The sequence below is a fragment of the Liolophura sinensis genome, chromosome 1, assembly GCF_032854445.1.
Source record: "Liolophura sinensis isolate JHLJ2023 chromosome 1, CUHK_Ljap_v2, whole genome shotgun sequence".
NCBI lineage: Eukaryota > Metazoa > Mollusca > Polyplacophora > Chitonida > Chitonidae > Liolophura > Liolophura sinensis.
In genome coordinates this window covers 45,715,678-45,740,202 of record NC_088295.1, presented here as the reverse complement: position 1 = coordinate 45,740,202, position 24,525 = coordinate 45,715,678, and the positions used below count along the sequence as shown (strand labels likewise).

General features: G+C 39.9%; 1 protein-coding gene across 1 annotated transcript in view; it reads left to right on the top strand.

Moving 5' to 3' along the window:
* Window positions 1-2,129: 2,129 nt before the first annotated feature.
* The window catches only part of LOC135461384 (uncharacterized), a 31,543-nt gene continuing 9,147 nt past the window's right edge, over window positions 2,130-24,525 (top strand). The window contains exons 1-21 of the mRNA XM_064738453.1: window positions 2,130-2,300; window positions 12,719-12,774; window positions 13,193-13,365; window positions 14,074-14,234; window positions 15,089-15,245; window positions 15,663-15,933; window positions 16,241-16,314; window positions 16,672-16,821; window positions 16,984-17,089; window positions 17,752-17,897; window positions 18,236-18,343; window positions 18,769-18,835; window positions 19,312-19,412; window positions 19,949-20,107; window positions 20,834-20,956; window positions 21,441-21,524; window positions 21,915-21,972; window positions 22,095-22,244; window positions 23,297-23,376; window positions 23,595-23,704; window positions 24,244-24,348. Coding sequence (XP_064594523.1) covers window positions 2,227-2,300; window positions 12,719-12,774; window positions 13,193-13,365; window positions 14,074-14,234; window positions 15,089-15,245; window positions 15,663-15,933; window positions 16,241-16,314; window positions 16,672-16,821; window positions 16,984-17,089; window positions 17,752-17,897; window positions 18,236-18,343; window positions 18,769-18,835; window positions 19,312-19,412; window positions 19,949-20,107; window positions 20,834-20,956; window positions 21,441-21,524; window positions 21,915-21,972; window positions 22,095-22,244; window positions 23,297-23,376; window positions 23,595-23,704; window positions 24,244-24,348 — 2,513 coding nt within the window. The 5' untranslated portion in view covers window positions 2,130-2,226. The remainder of the gene's footprint in view (window positions 2,301-12,718; window positions 12,775-13,192; window positions 13,366-14,073; window positions 14,235-15,088; window positions 15,246-15,662; window positions 15,934-16,240; window positions 16,315-16,671; window positions 16,822-16,983; window positions 17,090-17,751; window positions 17,898-18,235; window positions 18,344-18,768; window positions 18,836-19,311; window positions 19,413-19,948; window positions 20,108-20,833; window positions 20,957-21,440; window positions 21,525-21,914; window positions 21,973-22,094; window positions 22,245-23,296; window positions 23,377-23,594; window positions 23,705-24,243; window positions 24,349-24,525) is intronic.

The following is a 24,525-nucleotide window of genomic DNA, read 5'->3' as shown; positions in this document are numbered from 1 at the left end:
TTTCTGGTCATTTTCTTATACGTGGGTTGTTATTTGCTCGAATCCACCGTTAGTATTTCGCAGTGGAACGTATGTGCTATTTGAGCCCGGCCGACTTGTCGGTCATGTCCCCTTGCCATTTTACTCTGCCCTATATACCCCAGAACCTGTATATATGTTCTACTTTGAAGACTATGACAGACAAACGTTTTATTTAGCTTATTTTGTTCATGCATTTATAATTAGGTGTTTCCTTAATATTCCGCGTACTCACGAGAAAACAGATTAGACATAGGGCTATCACTATGGCAAAGCATTTTACCATGTCCTTAACACTGGTAGACTTCGAGCATTCTATGTACACTATCTACAGGGAAACAACTCACGAATCACAGCGGTACAGTAATTTGGACTTCCCTTCTTTACCCTTGCAGCCGTCGAGCATTCTATGTACACTATCCGCAGGGAAACAACTCACGAATCACAGGGGTACAGTAATTTGGACTTCCCTCCTTCACCCTTGCAGCCGTCGAGCATTCTATGTACACTATCCACAGGGAAACAACTCACGAATCACAACGGTACAGTAATTTGGACTTCCCTTTTTCACCCTTGCAGCCGTCGAGCATTCTATGTACACTATCCACAGGGAAACAACTCACGAATCACAACGGTACAGTAATTTGGACTTCCCTTCTTCACCCTGGCAGCCATCGATCATTCCTTGTATGCCATTCACGAGGAAACAGCGCCACCAGGAGACAGAAAGTATAGACGGTACATGTAGGTTTACATTCCACCTACTCGACCGTCAGCCCGTCAGTCCATTTTCCTGAGTTTTTTTAAAACGGTTCTAAGAAATTCTGTCCCGTTTTACATACGCTAACATTTTTTTCGATTTGTTTTCCCAAACGGTTCATCGTACTAAATAGAAACATCTTAGGCAACTTGGTTTGACGATTGCAAGACACAGATCAATTTCAAGCCTCTTGTTTTGATTGTTTCACATTTCCCAGGCCGTCTATTAAATTTATGGTCCCAACCTGGTGAAGTCTGAGCTTTGGAAGCAGCACATTTATATTAAGAATAAAAACTGTCAAACGTTTCCCCTGATAAACAGCACAAGTGTATTAAATTTGAAATCACTAGCACCTGGGAAATGCTATATACGAATGAATGAATGAATGAACGAATGGTTATCGATTCCGACGGTTCGGGCATATTCAGAAAGACATGCTTCTAGGAGGCGGGGGATAAATCTAATATCTCAAATTTTACAACAAAACCTTAAGTGGCTCTATACATGGAGTTATTGATATGACCTTTCGCGAGCAACCGCTCCCATCATCAGATATAATACACATACTTTATTATTATTATTATTATTATTATTATACCATTGTACAAAGTTAATGTGGTTCTTAAGCACAACCATGGAATATGTTCACTTAGTTATTTGAATTAGTTATACGCCGTACTCGAAAATATTTTACTGAAACGACGGCGGTTAGGTTAAGGGTCGGAGGAAACCGGGCAGAGCCCGGGGAAAACCCACAACCATCCGTCCGCAGTTTGTTGCCAGACCTTCTCACGTACAACCGGAGCTAGAGCTAACCAGTAAGCTGAACTTGAACTCACAGCGATCGCATTGGTGAGAGGCTCCTGGGTCATTACACTGAACTACTGCGGTAACCATTAGGCCCCGCGGAATGTGAAGCCGTTTTTCAGTGAAGGTAAAATAAACACACAAAGGTAAACACTCTGCACAGTTTATACGCCAAGAATTTAGTCATACCGTGTTCAGACAAACGTTTCCTATATGAGGCATATAGGTAATGTGATGTGAAGGTAATTATTAAGGTAATGACAAGTTAAAAAAAATACAATATAGTATTTAATATACAAATTACTACATTTACGAGCCATGTTGCATAACGAATATAAAATAAATGAGGGTGAGTTTGTCAACAAAATGAGTTCGTTAAATGGTCAGCACGTGACCTACATACACATCAGGCCGTGACAGGTATAGCGGTAGCGGAGGCAAACATTGGTCGGAGAGCGGCCCTCTGGGGGAAAGCGATCGAAAAACAGGTCAAACTGACGTGGGAGACAGGCAATGAGATAGCGTTTTCGTTGTTAAGGGCTGTCACATGCTGTCAGAGCGATCATACCTTCAAGTAATGCCCTTAGTAACTCCGTTTGCTCCGGAGTAAGGCTATAGCTGCATAACCTTAACAACTGACGATGTACACCCAGAAATACCGTACCCGGGGGAGTGGAAGTGTGGCATCAGCCGTAGCCCAAGGATATGCCCACAGGTAAGGTTATTACAGTTGAAAATATCACCGTATCATATGCAAGATGCAACGCAGGTAGAGAGTAAAGGGAACCATCAATAGATGTATAGGGGTAAGTATATTCAATACAGTCCTACACCTGATCGTTTAAGCTGTGTAAGAATACAACGACTGCTCAATGCGCAAACTCGGTTTCGCAGCTGGCTGGGTGTCAAAGACAAGCTTATGTCTTCTAACACAAAAGCCTTTCAGTGTAATGTTGACGGACGCAAGCTGGTATTGGTACTGTAGTCGCCTATCGGTGAGGACCACGGTTCGATTCTGGCTAGCTCGATGTCAAAGACAAGCTTATATCTTCTAAAACAAAAGCCTTTTAGTGGATTGTTAACGGACGCAAGCTGGTGTTGGTATCCACTGTAGTCGCCCATCGGTGAGGGCCACGGTTCGATTCTGGCTAGCTACTGTCTGTGGTGTTTGGTATTTTGGTTAGTAAGTGATAATTGGCTCTTGTATATAGGATGTGCATGTGATGAGACCATGGATGTTGTTCAGTTGTATCTCGTGAGAAAGTCGATTGCCGCCGAGGTAACTGCCAGTTCCCCCCGAAAACAAATCAATCAGCTTTCAGCTTACGACTTTGTTGTATATTGTATACCATGGAAGTGCACTGACCTAATTTTATATTACGAGAAAACTGTAATCGATTACTATCAAACCTTGCAGCCAGTAAGTCTTATTCAGATTTCTATTTTTGCTATAGCAGCTCTCTTCTTCCCTCGTCGTTATGACTATGGTGATATCTTCGATTTTTGACATCGTCAATTATCCGTCTATTTATTTCAACGCTGCAGTCTACGGCTGACTTGAATCTGATAGGCATTGATACTCCATGAAGCGATACGTCATGGGAAAATCTGATATTTCCTCGAGCTTTCAGCGTCTCCGGCATTCATTTTTAACAGCGTCGAATAACACAACTATAACTTCCTTGCACAAAAAAATAAAGAAAAAAAACCCCTTGGCAATGTAAAGTATCTCTGACAAACCTTTTGACCACTTTCCAATCATCATATTTAGAGTATTGGCATAAAGAAACGAAAACGGTGGCCTTCCCTATCGCTTCAACTCATTATAAATTGGCCTCCCGTGTATATGTCCTTGAGTCGCTTGGTTCGGTTGCCATTTTCATTCTCGAAGATTGTCTGGTACACGGGAAAACGCGTGTTCTGTGCACAAATGCAGATTTCAGAATCTATATCATCACGGGATATGGGTTATCGCCCTTGCAGAAAGCAATGATTCGTGTTTGAAAAGCCCCATTCGGGGTATATAAACAGCGGGTTGTGCATTACAGAGAACCGAGGTGCTCTTCAACCCTGTTTTGCCCTCGACTGTTGACATAATACGGAATACACAGGCTGAGTTGATCTCACTTCGAAACGACAACTAGAGTTTGTCGGGATGCTTCATGTCCTCTCTCAACGTGACGGACATAATAGAGGAAATCATAGCCAATAATGCGCATGCGCAATCATCCCCGAGTTACTCACTCATGATAATGCTGGATAACATAAGTAGCGGGGCCTCCGTGGCCAAGGGGTTCAGCACGTCAGCACGGCGCAATGACCCAGGAGTCCCTCACTAGTGCGGTCGCCGTGAGTTCAAGTCCAGTTCATGCTGGCTTTCCTCTCCTTCGCGAGAAGGCCTGACAGCAACCTCCGGATGGTCGTGGGTTTCACACGGGCTCTGCTCGATTTCGTCCCACAGTAATGTTGAGCACCGTCGTATAAGTGAAATACTCTTGAGTAGGGCGTAAAACACCAATCAAATGTACGTAAATAAATAAATTCTAAGGTAGGAAGACTGTTTCCAGCATTGAATTCCTTACTTGTATTGGAATCAATGTTAATCGAAATGTTAGGGGTGGTACCTCAAAAAGTATGACATTTATTGAACCCAGAGTTTGCACACATATAGGGGGAAATATTCCATCGTAAGTTCGGGTTGTGCATATTAATTACCTTAAATTAACAAATTTCTGACTTAGTGTATAGCTATTAGAATCAATGTTAAACAAAGCGTTAGGGGTGATACCTCCAAAGGTACGGTATTTACTGAGCCCAGGGTATGCACACATATACAGCACAATAATACGAGGAGGAAAAATTCCATCTTAGGTTCCGGACGTGCACATTAATTACCTTAAATTAATGAATTCCTGACTTAGTGTATAGTCATTAGAATCAGTGTTAAACAAAATGTTTGGGGCGGTATCTAAAAAATTACAGCGTGTACTGACCTGAAGTTTTACATACATATGAAGCACACTGACACAAGGGGATGTTTCATCACCGATGCCCTGTGTGCATATTAATTACCGTAAATTACCGAATTCACGATTCCAGTTCTTTTATGTATTGAGATGAAGTTTTGCATTCTTTTGTCTCAGGCGAGCCCACTGGTAGCCTTGTTGCCAAACCTGAATTATGTTTTTATTTCCTTTCAACTCCCACAGTCGTTGGTTGAACAATTTGTCTTGGAGCTTTTGTTTGTTTTTGTGAGCTCAAACCAACGTTTGCTCAGTGTTGTTGTAGGGTACATGTTTCTACTATTTGGGAGGTGTGTCAGGCTTAAAAACAAATAATGTCAGTCAGATTTTTTACTGCTGCATGGTATGCTGGTCATGCGCAGATCAACACACAAGTTCGCTGTGATAGATACAAACACCACCTACGTCTGTACAGTACTGGTCTGGTTTTAAGCGACACGCTCGTCAAAATATACAAGTAAATGGACCTCCAGTTCTGGTGAAAATATTGACCTACTTACATTAGTGATGTTCTGAATAACTGAAATGACAGCTATATACTAGACGCACTACTTTTGTCATTCACAAGCCAGTTTTTCATATCACTACCTGAAAGGCAAGAACAAAACATAGTTCTAAAGCGTTTGGACATTTTTTAAGAGCTTAGGTTGGTGTATGAGGGAAAGTTCGAAGTGGGGAGTGCTACAGTGTTCATTAATTTGAAAAGGAAACACTCATAGCACGAATATGTAACATATGAGAAAGCAAGTTGTGTACATTTTGAGCTTTCACTTAATAATGAGTGCCAGTACACATGCGTGAGTCGGTCTGTGTGGTTGGTGGCGACAAGCGAAGATGGGCGAGTGAGTATATCTTGCATGGGGGTGGGGTGCCTAAATAGTAAGCCCGAGTGTGGTATACACTCACTCTGTATGATAAGCACAAACAGTGAAAAGAGAACCTTTGAAAAGCATCTTCGATGTTCTTTTAACACAGTATACTCGTGGAAAGTAGGCTTGGCAGTATAAGGACTTTTCAATATAAAAATATATAGCCTCTGAGGAAAAGGGTGGCCTGTGACTACAGAAGATAATTACAGACCACTGCAGGGATATAAGTGCGATATAACGCGAAAGCGCTCAATTTTGAGCGCTAGTTACAAAAGAACCTACTTTAAGTACAAACCCCTAGTTAGCCGTACTAAAGTGTAAACACCTTCCATATTGCTCGTGAAAAGCTAAGAGGAAGTTACTATAAGCTGACATAAATGTTACTTGGTTTAATACTGGGACATTTATAGTATACTTTAGTGAGCGAGTGATTTTTTGGGGTTTGACGTCGTGCTTCACAATTTTTCCGTCATATGACGACGAAGGAATCCTTAGGGTGTATGTAATGCATCGCTTTGTTGCAGGACGGATTTCCACCGCTCTTTTATCTATAGTGCTGCTTCACTGAGACGACTTACCGAAGGCAAGTAAGCCGCTCCGCCCGAGCCATTATACTGATACGAGTCAACCAGTCGTTGCACTTTCCCCTTCATGCTGAACGCCAATCGAAGAAGTAACAACTTTCTCTTTTAAAGTCTTAGGTGTGACTCGACCCAGGATTGATTAGTATACTTTAGGTATAGGACCTTATGTAGTGATACTTAGATGCGTATGCCGTAAATCCTTCGTGTGGCTGATATATAGTTAACTTTTAATTTAAATATATACAACTATATAAAAATGTGTTGACATAATGTATACCTGGCTTAGCAATGGAATCTTAATGGTATGGTTCATATATAGGACATTATTTAATCATAGTAAAGTGTAGCCGTTTTATTGTGACTTATTCATAGCTACAGATAGGTAGTTAAGTTGACATAATGCTTACCGCCCTGACTTACTTTTTGGAAACTTAATACTATATATTAGGTATAGCAACTTATTTGGTAAACGTAAAGGTGTAGCCCCTTTCATGTGGTTCATTCATAGTATAGGAAGTTATGTTAAGATCATGTTTACCTGGTTTATCAATGAAACCTTAAAATTAGGCCTATACTTTAGGTAAAGGACATTATTTAGCCATCGTAAGGTGCAGCCCCTTTGATGTGGCTCACTCATAGCTAAGTATAGGGAGTTAAGTTGACGTAATGTTTACCTGGTTTAATGTTCGAAGCTTAATAGGTCTATGTTTTAGGTATAAGACCTTATTTGGCTAAGTATAGGAAGTTAAGCCTTCAAAAGGTGAATAACGTGCTGAATTGGAGCGTTAAGTTTATGTGTGTGCTAGGATCGTCGTAGGGATGTAGAGGGAAAGTCGCATTGACCATGGCTGTTCATAACATGTTGTCTGTCACGGCTGTGTTGAGTTCATTGATGGTCAAGGAATGGAAAGCTGTTTGTAGTCGCTTCTAGGCGACCTGGTAAAAGCTGTTTCTAGACGAACTGGCATAGGAGCTCTACCCTGATGTACCTGCATGCATATACGCTGTGCATTGAAGTGTGGCGTCAAGCTGCTCACAAATGGGACGAACATTGATCGGTGTGGTACGATAGTGGTGTCTATAAATAAGCAGGACCCCGACGCTTTCCAAAGGCCTGTACCTGGCGACAGTACAATGACTACAAAACAGCGTCTGAAGCAAAACATGTCCTGGAATTTCAACTTAGTCTCAACGATCTTTGCTCATGACATCACCGTTCCCAGATCAAAAGCCCATAGTCATCTTGGACGTTTTGTCAGATTGGTACGAAATCATCAAGATGAATTACTTGTCCCCTGAATCGATTCGGATCGTTTAAAACGTCGAAAACGGAAGAAAAATGGTAGAATTTGATGATCAAATATGGGAAAATCTATTCCACTACGTTCGAGCCACCGTCACCTTGTGACGTCACGGCGGTGCATTCCCCCCAAGCATGTGAGGCTTCTCTGTGTGTACAACAAAGACCACAGGAGACAATCGATAAACTTTTATGACTGTTGAGATCATGTTTACCCGGCTTATCAATGAAACCTTAATATGGACTAATTTCGAGATTAGTCCATGCCCAACTGTGGCGTTGCGACTGCAGTGACACAAAGCAAGGTACTGTAAAGTTATATACATGGCCTAAAAATGCCACAGATTGAGAAAATATGGACAGCTCTCATCAAAAACACTCCTTGATTACAGAGGAATCAATCGTTGTCGTAGGAGACTAAAATAAACGATGGACAAGACTTATATCTCCCACAAAAAGCCAAAAGAAAAAGAAAGAAGTCCAGATTTTCACTCCCGGACTGCAGAAGTTATTTAGTTACTTGCTTGTTTGAAACAGCAGGCTGTGACACGAACTGTACGGGGTCGCTAGCCTTTGCTATGTCAAAATTATCAAAAGTTTGGCTATCAAAAATTATTATCTGTGGACTGAGAAACCGCGCCAAAGGATATTAGCATAATTCCATGTATGTCCAATTCGTGTCAGATAAAAAAGACGGGAACGCGTAATCTACGGTGGACCGCATGTGAGCGAAAATCGGCCATCGTATCGCCCAGTCGCTATGATGTACACGCTTTTCCAGGATCTAATACAACTCCGGTATCTTTCAAAAACTATTTGCTGTAAAACTGTTTACTTATATGTATATGATTTTCAGGGTGCTAATTAAGAGATGTACATGTAAGGGTAATCATAGATTTAATCATACGACAGCTTCAAGAAAAGCACACAGTAGGTAGACCCAATGCTTGGATTTGTCAATGCTTTGCAAGGCTTTTCAATACATTATCCGGACATATCTTCACGGCATGACGTCACCCGACCAGGGCTCCCCGGTCGACAGGATTGGCAGACCGTCCAACTTTAATGTGGTTTTGTAAGTGGAACTGGTTAAAATAATATTTTTTAAATGCAGTTCACATTTAACATAGCAAAAATATTGTTATCTAGGAAACATTTAGAGTGGAAATAAAGACGCTGGAGTTCTCCTTTAAAGATGGCGGTTGGCCAACATATTTACTTGATATACTGTTACATCAAGATGTCCGTTTCCCATTACATATATTCTTTTACATAAATTGTATTCAGTTAACATTAAGCCACAATTTTATGTGCATGAATAATTTGCATCAACACACTAACACAAACGGTAGAAATAAAATACCATGCAAAGGACTGAATAGGTCTGTCTCGCGCTCATACGCATGTGCGCAGTTGCAAGAGATACTATCATTGCAAGGTAATGGAGACATAAGTCCAACGACCTCGATAAAATAGATAAATAGTTAATGCAAAACAATGACGTTCTTCTACATGAGTAGGTGTAAAAGATATATAGGTACTCTAGCTTGTTCTTTCCCACAGAAGGTCATACTTTTCAGTGCATACGTGTGATCATAGAACACGTATGTAGCACACTACATGTTACCTGGCCGGGCCACTAGTGTAGATTTAAACGTGTATGTATACACGATAAATGTGTATGTGTATACAAGTAGTACAAACTTCCATGTACAAGTGTGTAAGAGTGAGTGAGTGCTTCGAGTTTAACGTACGTAATTAACAATTTTTCAGTCATATGACGACGAAAATGTATAAGATGTACTGGTACTTAGAATAAGGCTGTAAATAGAACTGCGGAAATACTGAATTCTTTGCCGACTGAACAATTCAGCCGATCTCACAGAAGATGCTGATTCATTGTGGAGCAATATGTAAAGGTAAGGTGCGTACTAGACCAATGAACGGCCTAGTGCGACCTGGATACCCATAGATACTGTAGATTGGTCTATATCCAGGCCAACGAGTCAGCGAATCTTTGCGGATGAGTGGTGAAGTCGTTTGTCCTTTCTTCGCCTCGGTCCGTACTTATCAAACATATTAAGACTTATGTCAAAAAATTCAAAAGCACCTACAAATAAACTATATTGCTCTAGAATTTTAACAAAATTGTACAATGATTCTTAACGACTAAACAATGTATTAAGTACAATTTGAGCTCTTTCCGGTTAGGAGATTTGGTTTTTTTTTAAGAACATCCAAGTTATGACTTGAGTCTTAAGTTGCTTGATAGATACAAACCCTGTGTCTTCCACTTATATAAGGTGTGCATATGTCTGCTCGTGCCCTCCGGTTTTCTCGAGTATCAAATAGACAAATAGACAAATAGACAAATAAATAAATAAATAAATGCAGGCCTCTGCCGTGTAACTCAAATTCACACGAGTCTGTGTAGCTAGGTCTAATTGTAAACCTATGTGGTAAACATGTAGTCTGTGCATTGGGTTGAAATCTGTCTGCAGGATTCATCACATTCTTATCTTAATTGTGTGCCACTATAAAAGGGGTGGATAATACAAGCGTAATGGGAACTGTTTTTTGTCTCCTTTCCTAAGGCAATAAAAAAGCCAGTTAAACAATATGTGCCTTTATATACAAAATGCAAATGTAAAATTCTCACCATGACATACGAGTTGTCAAGCAAACTATATTGTGTAAAACTGTTTTCATGAATAGCTCTGCTCTATCGGAAAATTACTATACTGTGGATGAAAAATTAGAAATTCGTGAGAATATGCTTGTTGTATGAATATATGATGTCATGCATAGATGCACAGCAAATCTAAAGAAACATTAACTATAAAGGAAGGGATCTGTATGGCCATGCATGTATGTTTGTTTGTATATGTGTGTATGTATGTGTATCTTTCCATTTACTCCACATCCGTTATTCTCGTCGACTTCACACGTGCCAGATGTACAATTTTTGTGCACCCAAGCGCGACAGTCAAGTATCCTACATAATGATTGCATATGCAAACTAGGCAATCATGACGTCACAAACAGACATTTAGATCATATCTGTTTTGCTGTTAATACCTCTAAAATGAATACAGTTTTTAATTTTTATGTGTAAGAAAATAATTCGTCAAAAAGTCATATTCTATGGTGGATTTTTTTCCAAAGTTTTCCACCATCTGTAAATTTATAAAATACTAGTAGAAAGGTGATTCCTGTGAACTGTTGTTTTTGGACATTATTGTGAAAAAAAGAAAAGAAAAGAAAAGCAAAGACAAATATGAAAACAGCCATGACCTCGACTATGGTTGAGTACCTCGTGAATGGACATATCATTGCGACCTGGAGCATGTATAAGTGCTCCAGGTTTATTGGTCTGCATAGTTGGCCTGTCAACCGTAAAGGCCTATCAGCCTGTATAGCCTATATACGCAGGGCTTCTTCAGTATCATGGGATCTTTGTCCGTGGTCCGAAATAAACGCCATGACAACTAAAGGGGAATAGCATCTCGTCTACAATAAATTAACACACACAAAACACACAGTCGGCGCATCCGTACTCCAAAAATTGAGGAAAACTATGGGTTGTACATGCACTTAGTTGTATGTCGCGAAGTATGAACTTGCTTGGTCTATGTCTGCCAGTGCGATGAGCTGGTGCGCTGCTCACTGACCTGTAAATTCCGTGCCATGTAATGAAACACACACGGCACGGGGGTAACGCAAGTAGTAGTTTGGCTCTGTAATAAGCACGGACTGCTATTAAACCTGCTTGCAAGATCGGATGTCATGGAGATACAAGAGAGAGCTGAGTACGTACCTAGTCATAGGTTGTTCCATTCTCTGCTGCCTGTCGTTGTTGCGCCAAAAAAGGGTGTATATATATATATATATATATATATATATATATATTTATATACGCACTGGTGACCCTTGTCGTGTGCAGCTAGAGTAGCCTATTTACTGGTTGTATCGGGCCTCACTACACCAGGGTAAGAGGATATGAATACGCGTGCAATGTAGCCTTATATGGCCACTTCTTCGGTTACGCAAACAATCGCCTGAAAACACGTGTTTCGGTCTGTCAGCCATACAGCAAGCATGCCGAATGTCAGGGCTAGAATAACCTCGTAAGGGCAAAAGTAGGCGCCCAAACTCAAGTTTAAATAGTAGCACCAAAAGTTGACCTATACTTGAGTATCCATTACAGTATCTGAATATAGGGGACAAAATGTGCATGTGTTTATAATAATGTCTGAATATAAGGAATAAAGTATACAACGATGGCAAAACCTCAATGCTGTTCCCCATCTGTTGAATGCTAAATCAGCATGAGTTGTTTTACGTTATAACTGCGACGGCGTGGACTATATATGTATCAAAATAGTATCTATATAGTTACTAGGCCAAACCAAAACTTCATGTAAGAAGAACTGAACCTTTCACTTAGTGTACTAGTACCTTGCGAACGAAAGCGGTTTTATGTGAGTACTGTTCGTTTTCCTTCCCATATAAATCTGCCTATTGCCACATATAGTTGTAATATTCTTGAATAAAAACACACATATATGTTTCGTTTCTTTATGAATTTATTAGTCTATGTATTTATTTATTTATTTATGTGACATATTTTTGAATAAAAAAATATCCCAACAGATGCATAAAAGAAGGAAAAGGGAAGAACCCGCAGAAAAAAAATCAAAGCTTGGATTGGTTTAAAAGGATGCTATTTCATTTCAATTGTTTTCACCTTGCATCATAGGCTGCAATACTGGATGGCAGACGTGTATTAAAGAATTGCGTATTCATGATCTAGACGAAACCACCAGCCTGAGGCAACCCACTCACTTGCATATGCACTTGTTGTTATACAAGTCCGTTAAAAGTGCGTTCATTCACCTATGGGCTCAACCCACATATTTGCTATTTGTGCTTTGCACATGTATACGTATTCATGTATCAGGCTGGTATATGAACTGTAAATACAGTTGTAATCTTACCGTGGGCTAAGATAGAAGTTAAGAATTACAAGTAACCGGTAAACGTTGTATATAAATATGGCTGAAATGGTTCAGAATCATTGACAGTTATTTGGACTTAAATGGGAGCACTGATAAGTGTACGTTTACGGATGTGACATTCAGGCCGTACAAAGCCATGACATAAGGTATATTCCAGACAGACGTATGACTCACTTGGTCCACTTGGGTTATGTATTAGTGACATGCAATGCACCGTTTATAACCCCGAGGTATTTTCGTATAAGCCTACATCTTTTAAATTAGCCAATGTAACAGCCAACCGTAATTAATCCGTCAACCAATTGAGTCAACACAATATTTTTTTCTTTTTTTTTTCAGTCAAAATGGTGCCTGCAGTTCGATCAGTTTTCACCTTAACGGTACCTTATACACAGGTGAGATGCGGCTTGTTGCATTGTATAATTCAACAGTCAATAAATATAGATCAATTATTAGATTTTCTTCAGTTTAGTCCGACTAACTTCTAGTTATGATTAATCAGTAATTCATCAATGGGCATGTTGAAGTTAACCTATATTAAATAAAATGAACATTTAAAAACAAAAAGACGACCTCAGTGAAGACTATTTTATTAATTGAGGTTTAGTTATCAACTAATTAAAGTAAGCGTTATGCATCTTTAAAAACAGGTGCCGTTCCATTACATTCCTATATGTATTCCTGGATAAATCATTTTACCGTTAACCTGTGTGTTTGCTGGCCAAAGCCAATCATAATTCACGAAATAATTTGATTTGGTCGGTCATTCGTTACTGTACTCTCTGATTTATTGAAGATGTATCCATGTTTCAGTGAAGAATGGCCAGTACGAGTTCACGACCTCCCTCAACGACTACATCCGGGATGTGGCAGGGTACAAGGGCACGAAGATCATGTGCCGAGAGGCGGGCTGTGGTGCCTGTGTGGTCACTGTCACTGTCTACGACCCCTCCGTCCAAACAGACCGCACCTTCAGCATAAACTCAGTACGTGTGTGTATTTTCGATTTCTTACTAGCTGTCTAGCTGTGAGGACATACACGCAGTGGAATCAAGAAAGAAAGTCAGCTCTTTGCTGGAAAAGCCCTGATCATGTAACTTATGGAATAAGTTCTTGAAGAGGTACATAGAAGTGGACATTGTAAAACTCTTTGCCATTTTTTATATCTGTAAGCGGGTAATGCCATGTCACGTAAATATAGACATTCTAGATGATGTATTAGAACACTGAAGAAAAATTCGCCATCCTGAACAGCAAGCAGTACACCCAGTGTTTTCACAAAATATCTATCCTTGTCGCAGTCATATTTTGGTATGTATTTAACTAGAATACATGCCTCGGAAACTCGCTGTTATCAGCAGTGTTCACCGTGTTAAGTACCGTGGATCTGATATACCGTTTTTATAATATAACAATAACTTTGTTTTGTCTGGGTAATCCCTACTGTTAGAATATATGTCATATAATTTCCTTCAAAATATTCATATCAAATATTTAAGCTGGATATGTCTGCTTTGATGGGACTGCGTGAAGGCACAGTGGCTTGTTTGCGAATTGGGGTCTTCTTTGTCTGAAAATAGAAAACAGTGATAAATCAGCAAATACTTTCTCATGTAGGCTAACCATTTTCAAAATCACAGACGCTCAGACTGACAGGATTCTGACATGGCTGCTATATTTCGTCTCCCTCACAGTGTTTGTGTCCATTGTACTCAGTGGACGGCTGGCAAATCGTGACCGTGGAAGGAATTGGTAACCAGAGAGAAGGTTTTCACCCAATCCAGGAAAGAGTGGCCGCCTTCAATGGAAGTCAGTGTGGTTACTGTACACCGGGCATGGTTATGAGTATGTACGGGTAAGTGTAGTGGCAATCAATGTGGTTACTGTACACCGGGCATGGTCATGATTATGTAGGGGTATTGTGGTGACAGTCAGTGTGGATACTGTACCCCGGGCATGGCCATGAGTATGTACGGCTAAATGTAGAGACAGTCAGTGTGGTTATTGTACTCCGGGTACGGTGATGAGTATATACGGGTAAGTGTAGTGACAGTCAGTGTGGTTACTGCACATTAGACATGATTATGAGTATATACGGTTAAGTGTAGTGACAGTGAGTGTGGTTACTGTACTCAGAGCATGTTGATATGAGTATGTACAGGTAAGTGTAGTGACAATCAGTGTGCTAACTGTACTCAGGGCATGGTCATGAGTATGTACAGGTAAGTATAGTGACAGTCAGTGTGATTACTGTACTCCAGGCTTGGTCATGAGTATATTCGGGTAAGTGTAGTGACAGTCAGTGTGGTTACTGTACTCAGGGCATACTCATGAGTATGTACAGGTAAGTGTAGTGACAGTCAGTGTGGTTACTGTACTCAGGGCATGGTCATGAGTATGTATGGGTAAGTGTAATGACAGTCAGTGTGGTTACTGTTCCCCAGGCATGGTCATGAGTATGTACAGGTAAGTGTAGAGACAGTCACTGTGATTACTGCATCCCAGGCATGGTCATGAGTATGTAAGGGTAGTGTAGTGACAGTTACACTTACTGGAATGGTTTGTAATTTAGCCCATGATCCACCAATAAAACTGACAAATATTCTTGAATGTGGCGGTGAGCAATAATTAAATAAATAAGATAAATTAAGATTATCCTCATGAGGTATGGCCTATTTAAACATAAACCTCACATTGTCTGCCTGCTAGATTCCTCCATGACAAGCCAACCCCGACACAAGAGGAAGTAGAGGCTGCGTTTGATGGCAACATTTGCCGCTGTACCGGATACAGGCCTATCCTGGACGCCATGAAATCCTTCGCCACAGACAATGACAGTGACAAGGCCAAGACGATTGACATTGAGGTACTATGAACTGTATTTGGCGCATAAAACCACATACGTGTTTAGATACGATGTGGGAATTTTTGAGGCTTTGTCTTTGATACCTGTAGTTTAAAATGGGTATGTGACTTAACGGGTGTTATGCGTGAATGGCAACATCGACGTTTTGCTGGAAGTACCAGGAATTGTGAATCTACGCTTGATCTGTTCTTGATTGAATGGCTTCTATTTTTATGCCCATTAAATATCAACATTGCTGAGCTGTCTGTTTCTTAAGTGGAAATGTTTGAAATACTGCAAGGTCAAACAAACTGTCCTCAAGGCCAGCAGATACTAACGAAATTCATTTAACATACAAAACTTAAAACTTTGGTGGATTAAAATATGTAGAATTCGCCACCATCAACATGTACAATCCTCTTTCTCGATCGTTTATAGGATTTGAACAAGTTCGTTTGCTCGAGAACTGGAAAGGCCTGTTCAAAAGGTGCCTCTGTCAGCAATGGAGCCGGTCATGCTAATGGTTCCGCTCATGCTAACGGATCCGCACCAGCGAACGGATCAGGTGCCAGACCGGACAACGTCCCATTGGCCATTACCAATGGCAATGTGAGGTGGTTTCGCCCAGAAAGTCTGGATGCTCTGTCAGTTCTGCTAAAGAAACATCAAAGGGACCGCCTAAGGATGGTCTTCGGAAACACCATTGCAGGTGCAAACTTTTTGTTGTTGGCATGACGACTTGTGTACTGTTACTCTTTTTGTGTTAGTGTAAATCAAGTCTAAGTTTGCCCTCCTTGGGACCCCGATACATTTGTGCTCTAGTTGTCCAGACTTTCTTTACGCTTAGGTCGAAACTCAGTCAATACGTTTGGTATCTACTCACAAATCTGAGCGCTTTCCATAACTAATCAGCTATGGAGTTGAATTGGCTTTGGTGTCGCTGGTTAAGATGTAGCCCATTCTATTTATTGGCAGTAACGTCATGAATTTCTAAAATAAACATTTGTCATCGCCAGGTATCTACAAAAGTGAAGGACCATTCAGCATCTACATAGATTTGCACGGAATTGACGAATTGTACAAACGAGAAGTACGTATAGTGGGTAGCGAGTTTTGTGTTACATTTCCTCTTTCATATATTTCGTTTATTTATTCGATTGTTGTGTAACGCCATAATCAAAATTGTTTGATATGATAAATATGATACACACTTCATATTGGTGGAAGTGGTCTTCAACTGACGTAAGGCTGTGTAAAAAACTACATGAGCATCGTCGACTGCATGTTGTCCCCAAACCTCATGAACAGTGAAAGAGGCTCCCTCTTGTTGAAATCTCTGTAAAAATGAGCCTTTGCCTAAACTTTGGAATACGAAAATTCAAGGCTAGTATTTAGCTGTTAGACACCTGTCTATGAGTGGTTATTTCTCATTATATGTCCTTATCAGGTGAAAGACTGCGTTATTCTTGGAGCCAATCATAGCTTGTCTTCACTGCACAAGGCCCTTGGAGAAATAGCCAAGGAGAATGACGGATACAAATACTTCACGGCCCTTCAACAACACATCATGAAGATCGGCAATTTGCCCATGAGAAATGTAAGTCAGTGTAATATATAAATACTGCACAGAGAGAGTAACAAGCCTTACATTGTTATAAACAGCAACACAGTACCAGTTGTCAAAATGCATCGATTCATTTCTGGAAAACTGCATCCAAATGCTGATTGTTCTTTTTTTCTGTTGTTGTTGCCCTGACAGGCCGGAAGCTGGGCGGGCAACATGATGATCAAACAAGCTCATAATGACTTCCCGTCTGATCTGTTCGTCATGATGGAGTCGGCTGGAGCTCATGTGGAGATTCTTGGTAAAGTTGCTAAGTCGACCTTTTGATAGGATTACTTGTACCTTTGTTTATGATCAAGAGAAGAACATTACGAACGAAATTAGGAAAACTACTAGGCAAACTTACATGCTTACAAGCAACTTTGTCAAGATCAATCCTTTTGCAGAATGTTAATATAGATACAGTACTGTTACACGGTTTTATGTCAACAAAAAAATGGCATCCAAAGTAACCTTCACAACTGTTTAGCACTAAACCTTATTTAAGTCGTTTGTACTACTCATCGGAAGCACCAAAACTGAAAGCAGAAATAAGCAAGAAATTTAACATAATGACGATCGTAACAGTGTGGATCAGTCCATATCAGTTTTTGGTAGTTACTTTAGCGCAGCGTGGTGACCCAGCAGTCTCTCACCAATGCGGTCGCTGTGAGTTCAAGTCCAGCTCATGCTGGCTTCCTCTCCGGCGGTACGTGGGAAGGTCTTCCAGCAACCTGCCGTCGCATAAGTGAAATATTCTTGAGTACGGCGTAAAACACCAATCAAATAACTAAATAAATCAGATAATGAACCAGTGCTAAAATGTGACAATCCCAGTCTGTTTTTGGAATATACTTTGAATACTGAACCAATGCCCAGGTGCCCGTACCAACATTTATTGATGAGATACGTTCTGTTCTCAAGACGCCCTGACGGACTCCCGGCGCGCCTACCCGATGGTGGACGTGATGAGGATGAACATGACCGGGAAGGTGGTGCTGGCCATTAAGCTCTTCAAACAGGACGACAAGGACCACTTCCGCTCTTTTAAAATCATGCCGCGTTCTCAGGTGAGTACCTGTCTGGTAACGAATCACACGTAGGTCTGTGGTACAGTTATTACATATGGTACATGGAATCGGAGAGGAATTTAATTTTGCATGTTTTTGGACTACAAACAAGCTTCATCTAAGTGAATTCCATCAACATTGTTTCGGGTATACGTCTGCAACAACTAGATCGTGATCTTTGTACTAGAAAATATATTAAAATATATTTTTTGTAAATATATATTATATATAGGTATATTATATACCTGGAGAATCGCAGTGATTTTTATCGCATATGAGTCAAATACAAGTCAATGTAATGAAGAAATAAACAAATATCCATGTTTTGTTTTTCACAGAATGCCCATGCTTACATCAATGCTGGGTTTCGGTTCAAGCTGGACCAGCCGAGCAGGCAGGTTCTAGGGAAACCCTCCATCGTGATTGGAGGTGTCAATGCAAACTTTGTAAGTAACTCATTCGGATACAACTTTGTGAGACTTTTGGGAAATCGGTCATTGTGCTCGGGTTTACTTGTGAGAGCATGGTGAAATCGTCCCAATGTTTCCCCATGGCGGTTTCACTGCTAAGTTTGTGTCAGGCTATATTAAGATACATGTGATATAGTGAAGTGATAATGTCATCGAATTGAACCTAACAAATAAGTGAAACTAGCAGTCATAATGAAAGGTTGACAGACAAATATAACAAAATATAAAACCACAAAAGCAGTTTGACGAAGTACTGACGCCGGAACAATAATAATTAATTATCATGTTATCACAATCATAAAAACTTATGTATAATATTACTTTAGTATAATAATAAGTTCTATTGCGATTTGCGCCTTTCTTGTTCATGTCTGAAAGTCAGTGGTCTTTTTAATTTCCAGAACCATGCCTTGAAAACGGAAGATTTCCTCACTGGAAAGAAACTGCAAGACCCTGCTGTGGTTAAACGTAAGCAAATTTCATCGGGATGTGATTGGCTTTGTTATTTATTGTTTTTGTTTAGCTCCGATAAACGGCTGTATAAACCATTGTGTTGGTGGATCCGTTGGCCAGTTGGTCAGTTAAATGTTTGACATCGTCAGCCTTTAACGTCAGCCATTTACTTGAGGGGGAGACCTGAACGCAAAGGTAGGACCCTTTCTCCAGGTAGACCTGGTCTATTTGTTATTTTCTATTAACGAAGCACGTCTCACCCTAACTCTAAAAACATATTTTCAGTGATGACGGTTTTCATTAATATACATGACTAGGCCACGCCGCCTACATGCAGAAAGGGTTGATACACTACCGAATGCAAAACGACAATATAGTCTGAGATGTATTGATATAATATTGCGAATTTGGCAGAATGCCAGTGATTTGCAGCAGTAGCTGTACGACTGTATTTATACGATTTACATATCCTTCTGGTCTATTATTTGCAGAGGCTCTTGCGCTTTTGCGATCTGAGCTGAAACCAGCGCCCGACCCTCTTCTGGCCACTCCCGAATACAGACGGGATCTCGCCGTGAACCTCTTCTATAAGGTGAGAATTTTCGGACCAACCCTGTTCGCTGTAAACAGCTTTAACTGTTGGGCTGTGAGGAATGATACCAGCGTTTTTCACGCATATATGTAACATTCTTTCGGTTAACTCAAAATAATCATTCTCTGATAATCATAAGCTAAACATGTGACATTCGCTAAATATGTGGACTACAACCTTATTGTGAGGAAATCTCCATACTTGCACCTTACGGAGAGTTCAGTTAAAGGTGAGTGGAAGCCTTTCTGATAATTCCAGTTGTTGAAACCTGCACTGTGAGAAATATGGAGGTGACCAAAAATTGCAGTTGTTGAAAACTGGACAAAAAAAAGAGAATAAGAAGGAAAGAGAAAACAAATGGATGTTTATAGGTCATTTTGATCAAAATATTTATCCTACAATGTAGAATTATATTGCACCCAAGTCATTGAAACTTAAATTGGTAAATAAAGCCAGGTCCCTGGCAAGATGCAGTGGACACCTATAATTAAATAAATAAACAAACAAACGGTATAAGAAAGAATAATTTGTTGCAGTTCATCCTGGGTGTGAACAAAGACAACGTAAGCGGCCAACTCTCTAGTGGAGCCGATCAGCTTCTTCGCCCTGTATCTTCCGGTGAGCAGGACTTCGAAACAAAGGAAGAAGAGTTTCCAATGAAAAAACCCATTCCGAAAGTCCTGGCCCCGATACAGGTAATATTGCTTTGAAAAAAGTTCTAACACAAATACAACTTGTTTCTCCCTGTTCTTTGACCTGTGATCACATAACATCATACCACTGTGGCAATCTCCACCCTATTATGGGCGGAGAAATATGGCGAGATTGTGGTTTTCTGTAGCTTGATCGGTTTCCTGTGGGTATAGACTGCTTCCTCCTGGTTTCCTCCTTTACGGGTTTTCTTTTGACGTTGGTTGCTTTCTTTTGTATACCGACAGTTTCTTGACTTGCTTCGATGGTTGTTTGAACTTCCTTGTACGTTGACCAGTTTTCTGGAACATTAATTTTACATTTCTGTAGGCACTGTTGTGTCATCCTGTAAAGCTACTGCCATTACTGTACATTGACCAGTTATCTCTGGACATTGACTACGACGGTTGCCTCTGTACAAGGACCGTTGTTTTTTCCAGATATTGTTTGCTTATTCCTGGATAGCGGTACTAACATTTGTACAATGACCGTTGTTTTGCCCAGATATTGGTTGCTTATTCCTGGATAGCGGTAGTTACTTTTGTACAATGACCGTTGTTTTTCTTCGGATATTGGCTGCTTCCTCCTGTACATCGTTTTCTCTGGACATTGACAGGTTTTCTCTTGACACTCACATGTATCAACTTTAAGGTGATCGTTATATCTTCAAACAGTGGTATATGTTTTCTCAAATGTCATATAAATTTGAAACCATCAATGTTCTGTGACAGGCTTCTGGAGAGGCTCAGTACGTGAACGACATTCATGAACAACTCGGAGAGCTACACGGGGCCTTTGTCCTCAGTTCCATGGGCAACGCCGGCATAGACTCCTTCGATCCATCTCCAGCTTTAGTAGGTGAAATACTTACGTATTTTAATAATATTTTAAAAATTTTTCCCCTGTCAAATGTAGTGGACAGATCAACTTATTTTGCATGATCCTCAACAATTTGGCTTTGTGTGTATTCTAAAAACGATGAATCTGAAAATCTATTCCTTACACCTGGAGAAGCCATGCAGCTTTACCAAAAATTTTAAATATTGGGTGGTTTTTTAGGCAGTAGAACTTTGTGTTCGTGATTTACTCAGTAATACAAATGTGTGATTTGGTGTTAAGAAAACACAGCTTATTTGAAAATCTTTGCTCCAGTTTGTTCTAGCAATAATAAAAGAAATATAATTCACGACCATTCAACTTTAGGTAATAATAACAGAAGAAGTGCAGAACGGGAACGTACAAACGAGTATCAAGTTAGCGATAGAGTTATTTTAAAGGAGGAGAGAATTGTCCTTTTTTATTTTCAAATGCATACAAATGCTATCATTTTGTTTTAAGGCTATGCCAGGCGTGACCCGCTTCCTCACAGCTAAAGACATTCCGGGAGAAAATAACTGTCTGGGCTTTTTCGGCAAGGAAGAGGTAAAATTTATACTCAAGTGTATGATGTAAAAAATATATGAACAGAACGAAACTTCCATATTTGTTTATTAGATTTAGGTTTTATTTATATGACGGCCGTCTCGTTTGTAGTTGGAGGTAACTGGACTGCCCGGATTAAACCTCCGATCTTCGTGAGCTACCTGACAAACCTTTTGACGTAAACAACCGACCTCATTGGTCAGGGGCTTGAAATTCGTAGAGAACTAGCGCTTTAACCACCTGAGCAAGCAATGCCCATCGAAAATTCCTCTTACAAGTTGTACAAACAATTATTTAATTTCAAACATCTTAAGAAAAAAAAGAAAACAAAACAGTTTGGATCCATCATTACACTAGAGATTAAAGTTTTAAATATATTTTTGTTTTCAGTTATTGGCAAGTGAACAGGTATCTTTTGCTGGACAGCCTGTTGGTCTCATTTTGGCAGGTGGGTAAAATTACTTTTGTTCTTTAAAGTGATTCCTAATAATTCCACACAGAAGAAACTTTTTCTGTTGGAAGCATATGAATTCTGCGATGTAATAGCAATGAACATTGTTTTGTTTGCAGACACCCACCTGCACGCTGTAGCTGCTGCCAAACAGGTGAAGATCAAGTATAAAGATGTCCGCCCACCTACTGTGAACATCAAGGACGCCATCGCTAAGGATTCGTTTGGAATGTGCGCAATCCCTGACCTGGTATCTGGAGACCCAGAAGGTACATATATTTATGTCTATGATATTTCCTCAGGTATTTATCATATATTTCCTCATATTTATGTCTAGTCTCGCTGGTTTTTCCTCAGGTACAACACATTGTGATAAAAAGGTAAATGTCCTGAATGCTGTGTACATGGTTAAAAATATGACGTGTGGATCAAACATGGCTATCGGTATACTTCAAATTTAAATGACAGAATTATGTGATTTTTACACATCTATTTCAAAAACCGATAAGAGAACTTCTAAATTGTTCGCGTTGACAAGGTGTTGAATTTTCTTGTTTGGAAACGAACGTACCGCCAGATTTTTTTTATAGTTTCTAAATCCTACATTTTTTTTATAGGTATTGACAGAGGCTGAAGGTCAAGTGAACCTATCCTATAAATGTGGCCGTTTTTTGGTTAATATACCAAAAAAGAGTCACTAAGAACTGAGTGTTCATAATACAACGATCTGAATGATTTCGCAAAAATTGCATACATTTGTCAGAAAAAAATATAAGGTATCTTTATGAGGAGACGAAAGAGGATGCTATAGCATTAAATCGGAGTAAACTGAAATGAATGGACAATGTAACAGACTAACTGGCTGCAACCATATCTTGAAAACAAACTGATTTTATAGTCGACCGTCGACGGTACACTCTGTCAAAGTCGACCCACGACGCATGTCCAGTGACCTTACAGGAGCCATTGGTTACATCTAAGAGTTTGCAGGTCTGTTTTTTGGGGATCGAGTTCTTCACTCAAATCCATCACATGAAGAGAACATATCACTGATGAAGCACATAGATAAGTAAACATACATGCATGACACAGAGGTAATTGGTGATTGATATCAAAATCATACATGAATATACCATTAAAAACAATGAAACAAGTCAACCATGTACAATGTCATTTGTCTCATAATTCTAACTTTGAGCTACGGCCAGCAGCATTATAGGAGGACGGTGTTGTTGCAGTTCTTATTCTTGTTGTCGTGATTCTTCTTGTTGGAGAAATTTTTCATCGCATCGGTGATTTTTTGTTTCTTTTATCTCTTCAGGCGCAATGGCTTCTGCCCCGCATACTGTTGAGGGTTCGGTTGAAATGGGACATCAGTATCATTTCTACATGGAAAACCAGGTAAACAAAGTGACGTCACAAGCGTAAACCATTTATTTATTTGATTGATGTTTTACGACATACACAAATGTATTCAAGAGTATTTCATCATTATATATGGTCGTGAGAAAAACCGTGCAGAAGATTTAATTTTTCATCAGCTTCAACGGATTCATGTTCAGCTTGTAACTTCTACCAGTGTGTTTAAATTCATGAAGGTTTTTGTGTGTTTGCATTAGGTGACATTGTGCAGTCCAAATGAGAACTCGTTTGATGTCTACGCCAGCACGCAATCTCCTGATCTAACCCAGTATGTCTGTGCTGCTGTGATTGGCAAACCTGTCAACAGGTAACTGTATGTTGACGTCTGTTGTCAATTGCAATTTTTTCACATTGATACATTAAGACTGGCTGCTCTGATCATTCTGATACGCATGTCTTGCTGCGCATGTTCAGAAAATACTTAAAATACTGCATTTTTTACCTAGTTCTGTAAAAGACATGGCGCTTGCGGGGCATGTGAATTGGTACTATTTATGCATTTACATGAACAGATGGAGTAAAACGCTGACATGTGTAAACTGACAAGAGGTCGTTTTCCCCCGGTTAGATGTGACCATTTGCCAGCTATCACAATGTCGTCGCTAATCTAATTTTACTCTAGGTGCTGTACATCTTATCTCGATTTGGTACTAAAAAAAACATGATTTGAACACAAACCTAAGAACTTTGAAACCGATGTTAAATCTAAGGCCAAAAAAAAGAAATAAAAATAAAAGCTCTGAAGAAAGTGATGTACAAAAGCTATAAAATGCTCAGACATTTAATAAGATTCAATCCTTTTAAACTGGGATCAAATGAAAATGCTTCTTCTTGCATATTTTCCAGTATCGACCTCAGTGTACCTCGTGTCGGTGGCGGATTTGGAGGCAAGGTTATCAGGTCCCTCCCCATCTCCTGTGCGGCGGTGGTGGGGTCGGCTGTTACTGGAAGGTCAGTGACGATGTGTGTGTTTTGGGGCGTATGGAAGTGGAGGTGATGGGTTGGGGGTGGGAAAAATGGATAAAATGAAAGCACGAAATCTGAGACGTCATTATCTTTGACCAGTACATGGCAGAGTTATGTTTTTAATTCAATTTTGGGAAAGCGAAAAAAAAAAAACAGCCTCAT